This window comes from Mandrillus leucophaeus, unplaced genomic scaffold, assembly GCF_000951045.1.
Source record: "Mandrillus leucophaeus isolate KB7577 unplaced genomic scaffold, Mleu.le_1.0 Scaffold247, whole genome shotgun sequence".
Taxonomy (NCBI): Eukaryota; Metazoa; Chordata; class Mammalia; order Primates; family Cercopithecidae; genus Mandrillus; species Mandrillus leucophaeus.
In genome coordinates, this window is record NW_012102554.1 from 2,395,872 (window position 1) to 2,407,488 (window position 11,617).

Genomic DNA, 11,617 nt, shown 5'->3' on the forward strand with positions numbered 1-11,617 from the left:
TTTTTTTTTTTACATTTAAGTTCAGGGCTGTAAGTGCAGGTTTGTTACATAGGTAAACTTGTGTTATAGGTTTTGTTGTACAGATTATTTCACCACCCAGGTATTAAGCCTAGTACCCACTAGTTATTTTTCCTTATCCTCTCCCTCCTCCCACCCTCCACCCTCTGAAAGATTCCAGTGAGTGTTCTTCCCCTTGGTGTGTCCGTATGTTCTTGGGAAGGTTGTTACAGGGTCTTCCACTGCATACCAAAGTATGATGCTTATTTTGAGAAAAGAACTTGTTTGATTTAGTTATAAGCTGTATTAGCAAACTAGTCACTTTTTTCATGGAACACATTTTTACTTGAAAGAAGCAAACTGTATTTATGTGAACTTGGATATTTTTACGTATTTTCTCAAAAAGAAATGAAGTGAGCCTTTCACTTCATGAAAAACAAATGACAGAATTTATTGCCAAGATAAAATTCAGACTTTCAAGCAAAAATTAGAATTGTGGAAAACTCCTATCAGTCACTGTAATTTTGGCAGTTTCTCAGGACTTTGCAATGAGCTTGGTTGTGTTATTAACAAATTTTTTTTTTTTTTTAACTGTTACATAATGAAATGTGTCATGTTTGAAAGAGGTACATAACTTGGTGAAACAATATTTTTCAGATGACCATGATGTTACAAAGTCATGTCTGGGTGAAAGGTCTATGTAAAGTGCAGCATCGAACAGTTGATTTTTCACTGAGATAGTACGAGGTTTCACTGATATGGTTTCAAATTCCACATTGCAATTAAGTTCAAGCTGCCTTTGTAAAGTACTGGGGTAGTATCAAAGAGGAATAGCACCCACACTTACCTGAAAAGGTTTTTAAAAATACTACTCCCTTTTTCAACTACATATTTGTGTGAAACTGGATTTTTTTATAATTTAACCAGAACAGCATATCATGATAGATTGAATACAGATGGAAATGTGACAATCCAGCTTTCTTCTGTTAAGCTAGCCATTAGAGAGATTTGCAAAAAGTGTGTAGTATTACCACTCATTAAATTTTTGAAAATATTTTAATAAAAGTTACTTTTATTAGATATAGTGGGTTTGCAGTGGTTTTGTTTTGTTTTGTTTTTTTTGTTTTTTTGTTTTATTTTTTGAGATGGAGTCACACTCTGTCACCCAGGCTGGAGTGCAGTGGTGCAATCTCAGTTCACTGCAACCTCGGCCTCCCAGGTTCAAGCGATTCTGCTACCTCAGCCTCCTGAGTAGCTGGGATTACAGGCATGCACCACCATACCTGGCTAATTTTTGTATTTTTAGTAGAGACGGGGTTTCACTATGTTGCCCAGGCTGGTCTTGAACTCCTGACCTCAAGTGATCCACCCACCTCAGCCTCCTCAAGTGCTGGGATTACAGGTGTGAGCCACCACATCTGGCCTATTACTGCAGTTTTAAAATAATACATTTTAAAGCATTTTTGAGTTTTACTTTCTAATAGGGTAAGCGTATTAGTTCATTCTCACGCTGCTATAAATACCTGAGACTAGGTAATTTATAAAGAAAAGGGGTTTAATTGGCTGAAGGTTCCATAGGCTGTATAGGAAGCGTGGCAGCATCTGCTTCTGGGGAGACCTCAGGGAGCTTTTACTCATGGTAGAGGGCAAAGCAAGAGTAGGTGTCTTACATGGTGGGAGCAGGAGAGAAGGGGGAGGTGCCACATAATTTTAAACAACCAGATCTCATGAGAAGTCCATAATAAGAACAGCACCAAAGGGATGGTGTGAACCATTAGAAACTGCCCTGATAATCCAGTCACCTCCCAGCAGGCCCCACCTCCAACACTGGGAATTACAGTTTGACCTGAGATTTGGGTGAGGACACAGATCCAGACCATATCAGTAAGTGTCAATAGATATAAAAGCTTTTTCAGATCTTCCAATGATTTTTGTTTCCTTTTTTTTTTTTAGTCAGGGTCTCTCTCTCATACCCAGGCTAGAGTGCAGTGGTGAGATCTTAGTTCACTACATTCTTTGCCTCCTGGGCTCAGGCAGTCCTCCCACCTTAGCCTCCGAAGTAGCTGGGACTACAAGCATGTACCACCACACTTGGCTCATTTTTCTATTTTTAGTAGAGACAGGTTTCACCATGTTGTCCAGGCTCGTCTCAAACTCCTGGGCCCAAGCAATCCACAGTGCCTGGCCAATTTTTAAGATTATGAAGGTCCTCAGGAACGGGTGTGGTGGCTCACATCTGTAGTCCCAGCACTTTGGGAGGCCGAGGCAGGTGGATCACCTGAGGTCAGGAGTTCGAGACCAACCTGGCCAACATGGGGAAACCCTGTCTCTACTAAAAATACAAAACAGCCGGGTGTGGTGGCGGGCACCTATAATCCCAGCTATTCGGGGAGGCTGAGGCATGACAATTGCTTGAACTGGGAGGCAGATGTTTCAGTGAGCTAGATCGCACCACTCCACTCCAGCCTGGGTGGCAGAGCCGAACTCTGTCTCAAAAAAAAAAAAAAAAAAGATAACTGCTGCTCCAGAAATTAACCAGTTTTTGATGAGCCCGCTATTCTCCTTTCACACCATCTTTCAGTTATGTCAGGATTTTTGATTATTTTAAACAACAATTCAGCAAATGCCTATTGAAAGCCAAATATGTGTTCTAAGCTTTTGGGCATATAGTAGTGATCAAAACAAAATCTCTGCTCTGGTGAGGAAACAAATTTTGTGGATGGTGATTATGGAAATAAGTGACCTGGAAAAGGAAGGTAGAGGGTTGAGTTAACTTTATATTTTTATTTTTTGCCTTTCCACGAAAATTTTGATGTTGGTATTAACTACTAATGTAAGGTGCTTAGGGAAGGTATCATGGATAAGGAAACATTTGAACACAGATGTAAAGGAAGTGAATGAGTGAGCCTCGTGGTTATCTGGGGGAAGAGCATTGAAGGCAGTGTGACTAGCCGTAGCGTGCTTGACCTGCTTGAGAAATAGCCTAGAAACAATTGGGGCTTTCGTGGAGTAGGTGAGGAGGAGAATGGTAGTCTCTGGGAACAGAGGTATCAGGGGCTCATGTTCTTCAGTTATATGACACACTTATATTACCTCGGGTAACTTCTTAGCCATGTTTTACCTCTCTTCTCTTTTCTGGATTTCCTGTCAGTCAGGTAACAGGATTCTGTTGCCATCTCTACTTTGTTCCTATTTTTGTTGTTGATTTAAAAAAAGAATTCCTTTTACTATCAATTTATTGGGGATTGGAGGGAGATTTGAGATAAAGGTCTTGTATAACTTACCATGTTGTTAAAAGATGTGAACTTCTGCTTTTGATAATCATGATAATTTTGCCAGAAAAAAGTTATATTAGTGACATGGAACTGGGCTCTGCACATTTGGTGAATAGGTTCGCTTTAGAAAGCCTAAGTCTATTTTGACAGCTAGGGTCTTTAATAGAAAATATTTAATACTTTTATTAAGTGAGGAAAATCATGTGATATAAGATTTGTTACAGAACACCTACAAAAGCTATATTATGCGATTTTATTTTTTATGAAATCATTTTTAAAGAACTAAATACAGTAGTCCTCCCTTATCCATGAGGGATACAGTCCAAGACCCCCAGTAGATGCTTACAACCACAACATGCGTACCTTTTATAAAGTTTAATTTACAAATTGGGCAGAGTAAGACGTTAATAGCAAAAAATTACAACTGTATTCAAGAAAAATTATGTGAATGTGTTCTTTCTCTTAAAATATTATACTCACCCATCTTGTGATGATGGAAAATGATGATAAAATGGCAAAGTGAGGTTAATGACTTGGGCACTGTGTAGGCATTCATAAGCGTTTAAAGCTTATGAGCTGTTTATTTCTGGAGTTTTTTCTTTAATATTTTTGGACCATGTTGACCATAGGTAACTGAAACCATAGACAGTAAATTGTGGTTAAGGGGCGACTACTCTATAGTATTGGTTAAAACTCACCATTCTGTTTTCTTGACCGTCTTCCTGCCGTTTCTGTGATGTATCCTTATCCTTATTCTCTACATGAAATTTTACTTTTAAAGGTCAGCTCTTAAACTTCTTTCAGTTTTTTCTTTTAGAATTAATAGCTGTCCCTTCTGTGTTCCCATAGTATTTGGTACTTATTTGTAGCAGTTACTATGTTTTATTAGAACATTCTTCTACTGTGAGGGCCAAGTTCCTGAAAATCTCCATGGTAAATATGGTAAGTATGGTTGAGTAACATGTAACACATGTAATAATCTTATGTAAAAGTAGTCATGGGAACTGAAGTTCTGAGTGAAAGCCCTCATAGCTGTGCATTTAATTTAAAAAAAAGAGAATGACCAAATTCAGCAAGTTCCCTACAGGCTCTACCTGATGCGGCCCTGACTACCTCTGATCTCATTGTGTGCCATTTCCCTCTCCTTCTGCTTCCCTTCTTTCAGTTCTTTGCACCTGTTAGGCATCTTCCTGTCACATAGTCTTTCCTATTTTTTCTCTCCCAGGAATACTCTTCCTCCAGAATTGTGTGGCTTGACTGACTAGTGGCTATGATTCATATTTTTAGCTTCTTAGAGAGGATCCTGTTGATAGTCAGCCTTTACCATTTGTTTTGTTTTCTTTCTTTCCTTTTTGTGATAAGATCTCATTATGTTGCCAGCGCTGGATTGCAGTGGCTATTCACAGGTGCTATTACAGCTTACTGCAGCCTTGAACTCCTGGCCTCAAGTGATCCTACTGCCTGTTTTATTTTCTTTTTTCTTGTTTTTGAGACAAGGTCTCACTCTGTTGCCCAGGCTGGAGTGCAGTGGCTCAGTGTCAGCTCACTGCAACCTCTGCCTCCCGGGCTCAAGCGATCCTCCCATCTCAGCCTCCTGAGTAGCTGGGACAGGTATGTACCACCACACCCAGCTAAGTTTTTGTAGAGACATGCTTTTGCCCTGTGGCCCAGGCTGGTCTAGAACTCCTGAGCTCAAGCCCTCTGCCCACCTCAACCTCCCAAAATTCTGGGATTGCAGGCATGAGCCACCACGCCCGGCCTTTTTCTTTTTTGAGACAGGGTCTGGCTCTGTTGCCCAGACTAGAGTGCAGTGGCATGATCTCTGCTTACTGCATCCTCCACCTCCTAGGCTCAAACCATCCTCCCACCTCAGCCTCTTAAGTAGCTGGGACTACAGGTGCCTGCTACCACACCCAGCTCATTTTTTTATTTTTATTTTTTGTAGAGACAGGGTTTTGCTATGTTGCCCACGCTGGTCTTGAACTCCTGAGCTCAAGCAATCTGCCTGCCTCAGCCTCCCAAAGTGCTGGAATTACAGTTGTGAGCCACTGCATGTGACCTGTTTTCTTAATAGCACGTTTTCCTCTAAAATTATCTTGGTTTTTTTTGGTCTCTCATTTGCATGTAATTTCCATGACAGCAAAGACTTTCTATGTCCTGTTCATGGCTGATGCCAGTGCCTAAAACAAGTGCCTAGCTCTTTATAGGCTTTCAATAAATATTTATTGAATGAGAACTATAAATGAGTAAGTGATAGCTAATGTATTGTCAGTGTTATTGTATCTTCTAAAATATTAATAAGCTACTGTAAAATTAATTTCTGTTTCCTGAGTGACTTTTCTAGGTTTTGTTCTCATTCCAGATGCTTGGGATGGAAGAAGTTTGAATGACCTATCCTGTGTTTATCCTCCTTGCCATAGCTGAATTGATCTTTTTGAAACCCTCTTCCCAGACTCTTGGGTTTATTTATTTTATTCCAGTGTGAATGCGTGTTTTTTCCCTCATAGATGGCAGTTCTGGATTAGCAGTTTTAAGGTCTTGACTTTGTTTTTAGTTATCTGTCTTTAACAAGCTTCAATTTCAAATATTCCATCTTTTCTCTCCCAATTATCTTTACTGATCCTCAGTGGTCTCTTTTTATTATTTCCAACAGAAGGAATTTGCTGTTTAGGTTTACTGAAACTAAAATTTTGAAGATTGCAAAAAAGTATACAGATAGATAAATGTGTGTAGATGAGACTTAATGTGTACAAGAATTCACATTAGGATTAGGATTACTATTTTTATCTAAAATATGAAATTTGTTAGGAAAGGGTAGCACCTTTCTATCACCTTGATCAGTGACTTATAGCAAAAATTCAAACCAAAAAAGGTTTGTTAAATAAAGTAGCTGATATCAGCATACAGGATAATGAATTCTTGGTTTCCCCAAACCAGTATTCTAGAGTTGTTTAATATCTTGGCATTTTTTGTTTCTTGCAACAAGAATTTTCACTTCACTATCTGAATATACTGATCCAAGGAAAGCAAAAATGGCATTTAGTCAGAGATAACCTTGGAAATCCCTAAAGTTGCCCAGAAAATATACAGTATAAATATGTAGTCTCTGGAAGTCCAGCACTTCCCATTTTCCCACCACTATTGGAACAAATCATGTTTTCATTGTTAAATATCAGAGAGAGTAGGTTTGTGTATATGGCCTATAATGTGGGAAAAATAAATGGCTCCAAAGATTAGAATCTGACAGCATAGTAAGATGCTCACATTCTGAGAGACACTTGGGAAGTGAGACCTAATATAGAGCAGCAAAACTTAATCTTCTATTTTGTGTTGATTCTAGGCATATAATCAGTGAGCAGAAGGGCAAGCATAATCTCCTACATGGTTTAAATTATTTTTTTCTTGTCAAGTTCACTTTATGGGCGCGATGTCTATCCAGAGGTGTTCTCCCAGATTCCAACTTTCAGTATGCCTTTACTGTCAGGCATTAAAGTGTCAGTAATTCTTCCTGGTTTTCGTCTTACAACTCATGTTCTCTTTCTTTAGTACATACAATTTGTTCATTTATTTATTTGTGGAGATAGTCTCACCTATCTCACCTATGTTGCCCAGTCTGATCTCAAACTCCCGGGCACAAGCAATCCTCTCCCCCATGAAGTGCTAGGATTACAGGCACGAGCCGCTGCACCCAGCCTCTAGAACACAATCTTTCATTACTACTCTCCAGGTTGCATGTTTTGACTGACCTAAATCATATATGTGGAGTAAAAACAAATTTTATCTAAATAAACTTGTTGGACTTCATTCAAGGAGAAATTGTTTCCTTGGGCAGTTTTGCTCCCAACATTAGATCCTGCCTTCTCAGGATAGCTGTCATCTTTTTAATTTAGTTTTCTGATTTTATTTTTATTTATTTTGTTACTGCAACTTTTGCTTTGGCCTTTAACAACTCAATGTTTTGGTTTAATTTTCAAGAGGAATTTGAGGTTCACTCGAATAAGTTAGACTAGTTTGAGGTAGGTGTAGCTAGAGGATTGAAGGCCTGCTTAAAAAAAATGTGGTGATGGGTAGGGGGAAGAATTCAGAGGGAAGAAGCTTGTGGACTTCCTTTGCCTGGATGATTTCTAAAAACTAGCTGACTCGTCATCTTTAAAAACAACAACAATAAGAGCTATCATGTGCATATGTTACTTTGTTTATTATTTAAAACAACCCTTTGTGATAAATATTTTCATTTTTCAGATGAGGAAATTCAGGCACAGAATGATTAATAACTTGCTAATGAGTCACAGCGGTGATGGGGATATGGGGATTTAAATCAATGGGTTTTGAGTTGCCTGAGTAAAGAATTCCAAAATTGAGGACATCACTATTTCTGTATTTCCTTCTAAGGAAAACAGTATAAGGTATATTTTTATCTCCAGTAGGCATGGTCGTTGGCAAGAGAAGGAAAGATTGGTGATTTTATTTCGGTGATGGGATTGAGACTTAATTTCTCTGTGGTTTTTCTGTGTATTCCAGATTTTATATAGTGAACTTATTTTAAAAACCAATCAACTTGATGTTTGATGTATAATTTATACACAATATGAGGCACATGTTTTATGTATAGTTAGATGAATTTTGGCAAATGTGTGTATCCATACAATCAGCACCCCAATCAGGACATAAAACATTCCATCACTCTAGAAAGTACCTTCGTGCTTTTCTATCAGCCACCCACATCTCCTGCTTCAGGCAACTACTCATCTGATTTTTGACATCATACATGAGTTTTCTTTGTTTTAGAATTTCATGTAAGTAGTATTATTATTACTCTTCTGTTTGATATTCTGCTCATCAAATGTTTTCCCTTCAGCATTTTATTATGCAAAATTGCAAACATAGAAAAGATGAAAGAATTGTACATTGAACGCCCATCTCCCTGCCACCTAGATTCTGTGATTAACAATTTGCTATTTTTTTACTTTATGATATTTCTAGCCATCTATCTGTTCCTCAAACCATCCATCAGCCAAACCTGTTGCTTTTTATGCATTTTAAAGTTACAAAATTAAAAAAATAAAGTTACAGACGTCAGTGCATTTTATCCCTAAAAAGCTACAGTTTTCATGTCACTAACTAGAGTCAAATATTTGTTCACAGTTATTTATTTTTCTTCTTTGAGACGGAGTCACACTCTGTCATCTAGGCTAGAGTGCAGTGGCATGATCTCGGCTCACTGCAGCCTCCGCCTCCCGGGTTCAAGCAGTTCTCTGCCTCAGCCTCCCGAGTAGCTGGGATTACAGGCGCCTGCCACCACACCCAGCTAATTTTTTTGTATTTTTAGTAGAGATGGGATTTCACCATCTTAGCCAGGCTGGTCTTGAACTCCTGACCTTGTGATCTACCTGCCTCAGCCTCCCAAAGTGCTGGAATTACAGGCTGTTTACATTTTTTAAAGTAAACTCTACATACAGTGAAATGCACAAATCTTAAGTGTACCATTTAAGTTTTGCCAAATGAATCTGTTACCCAAAGCCTTATGAAGGTATTGAACTCGAACAACCATCGCCTCAAACAGTCGTTCCCTCATGCTCCTTCCTTGTCAGTCCTGTCCCCATCCCTTAAAGACAGAACCAATGTTCAAGGTTTTTTTTTTTGTTTTTTTTTTTTTTACTTTAGGTTAGCTTTGCCTGTCTAGAATTTCAAATAAATACTTTGTGTCTGGTTTTCCCTTAGGATGATATTTTTGAGATGAATCCATATTGATACATGTATCAGTAAGTTCCTTCTTTGTTGTTGCTGTTTGGTATCCCTTTGTAGCTGTGTAACATAATTTATCCATTCACTTGGAGATTTATTTTTTCTCTAATTTTTGGCTATTATGAGTAAAGTGATGAACATTCATATACAAGTCTTTGTATCCGTGTTTTCCAACTTAGGCATGGAATTGCTGGATCATAGGTTAGATGTATGCATAGCTAACATTATTAGAAGCTGCCAGAGAGTCATGTGTGGAGTTCCAGTTGTGGAATATCCTTGCCAATGTTTGGTGGTTTTGGTCTTTTTAGTTTTAGTCTTGTTGGGTGTGTAATGGGGTCTTACTATAGTTTAAATTTACATTCCTCTGGTGACTAAAGATATTGAAGATTTTTAGATTTACTTATTGGCTATTTTTGTATGTTTTGTAAAATCTTTTGCCTATTTTTTTGTGGGGTTGTCTTATTAGGATATAAGAGTTTTTTTCATATATTCAGTATTCAAATTACATATATATGTTTGTATACACACACACACAAACATATGTATATATAATTTTATCTGTCTTTAGCTTACCAGCTTGTTCTTTTGTTTTCTTAATGCTGTCTCTGAAGAGCGGAGGTTTTGATTTTGATAGTCAAGCTTATTAATTTTTTTAAGAAATGGTACTACTTTCTGTATCCTGTGAAATCCTTGCCCATGATATAATCACATAAACTTTCTGCTATGGTTTTTCTAGAAGCTTTATAGTTTTAGGTTTAGTTTTTGTATCTGGTGTGAGGTAAGTGTTGAGATTCCTTTTTTTCCTATCTGGCTCTCCAGTTGTTTCACTACCATTTTTGTTTGTTTGTTTTTGGAGACAGACTGTGTCTCTGTTGCCCAAGCTGCAGTGCAGTGGCACAATCGTGGATCACTGCTGCCTCAACCTTCTGGGCTCAAGCAATCCTCCTGCCTCAGCCTCTTGAGTAGCTGTGACTGCAGGGATACACCACCATGCCTGGCTAGTTTTAAAATTTTTTTGTAGAGACAGAGTCTCACTATATTGCCCAGGCTGGTCTTGACTCCTGAGCTCAAGCAATCCTCCTGCATCAGCCTCCCAAAGTGCTGGTATTTATAGGCATGAGCCACTTCACTCAGCCTACCATCATTTGTTGAAAAGACAGTTCCTTCCTCATTATCTTGGCACTTTTGTTGGAAAATCATTTGATGATGTATCTGAGTCTGTTTCTGGACTCTAGTCTGTCCTTACACCAGTAGCCCCAGTGTTGATACAGTTGGATTTAAATCTGTCAGTTTGCTGTTGGTTTTCTGTTTGTCCCACCTGTTCCTTTTCTCATTTCCTGCTTCCTTTTGGATTGAGGATTTTTAAAAATCATATTACATTTATCGCCACTTTTGGCTTATACTTTAAAAAAAAAAAACTTTTGTGGTTCTTTTAGGGTTTACACTATGCATCTTTATCACAGTCTTTCTTCAAGGAATAATAGATGGTTGTATGTATAATATGAGAAAGTTAAAACAGTATACTTTCATTTACTCCCCTCCTGTCCTTTGTGTTAATATTGTCATTTATTTTATTTTATTTTATTTTATTTTATTTTTGAGGTGGAGCCCCACTCTGTCACCCAGGTTGGAGTGCAGTGGCGCAGTCTTGGCTCACTGCAACCTCCGCCTCCTGGGTTCAAGCTATTCTCTTGCCTCAGCCTCCTGAGCAGCTGAAATTATAGGCTCACCACCATGCCCAGCTAATTTTTTTGTATTTTTATTAGACATGGGGTTTCACCATGTTGACCAGGCTGGCCTCGAACTACTGACCTCAGGTGATCTGCCCACCTTGGCTTCCCAGAGTGCTGGGATTACAGGCGTGAGCCCCCACACTCAACCACGTATTTTATTTTTACGTGTTATCAGTTTTGGGAGGATTGCTTTTTCTTATTTTGGGATATTTCATATTAGCTAGAGCATAGTCTTTGTGAGGGTGACTATCTCTGTCAGGGAAGATGCTGGTAGAATCCCCTTTATCCCATTGTGCTTTTTATAAGTGACCAAATGGTGATGACTGGTGAAAAAGTCTTTAGAGTTTGATAATTTCAGATCAGAAAACTTTGATATTTGAGTCTGAAGAAAGGTGGCTAGATAATAGAGTGTTTTTATAGAACGACACCAAAATTAGAACTTGGAGCATTAGTGAGTGAGTGTCCAGAATATTACGCGGTAATTTGACTCAAGGAAATTATTCAGTGGCTGGGAGCAGTGGCTCACACCTAAAATCCCAACACTTTGGGAAATCGAGGCAGGTAGATCACTTGAAGCCAGGAGTTTGAGACCAGACTGGGCAACATGGCAAAACCCCATCTCTGCAAAAAATTCAAAAAATTAGCTCGGAATGATGGCTCATGTCTATAGTCCCAGTTACCTGGGAGGCTGAGGCAGGAGGATCACCTGAGCCCAGGAAGTCAAGGCTGCAGGGAGCTGTGATCCTGCCACTGTGCTCCAACCTGGGCAACAGCAAGACCTTATCTCAAAACCAAACAAACAAAAAATTAAAATGGTTTTGCTAAATTGTAAGCTTTAATAATTATTTTCAGGTTCTGATTGTGTCA

General features: G+C 38.6%; 1 protein-coding gene across 5 annotated transcripts in view; it reads left to right on the forward strand.

Moving 5' to 3' along the window:
• The window catches only part of RNF111 (ring finger protein 111), a 117,345-nt gene that overhangs the window by 10,511 nt on the left and 95,217 nt on the right, over window positions 1-11,617 (forward strand). The window contains exon 2 of one of the 5 annotated variants that reach the window (XM_011983185.1): window positions 5,635-5,807. The exons of the other annotated variants lie outside the window; for them this stretch is intronic. Coding sequence (XP_011838575.1) covers window positions 5,758-5,807 — 50 coding nt within the window. The 5' untranslated portion in view covers window positions 5,635-5,757. The remainder of the gene's footprint in view (window positions 1-5,634; window positions 5,808-11,617) is intronic. 5 annotated transcript variants of the gene reach the window in all.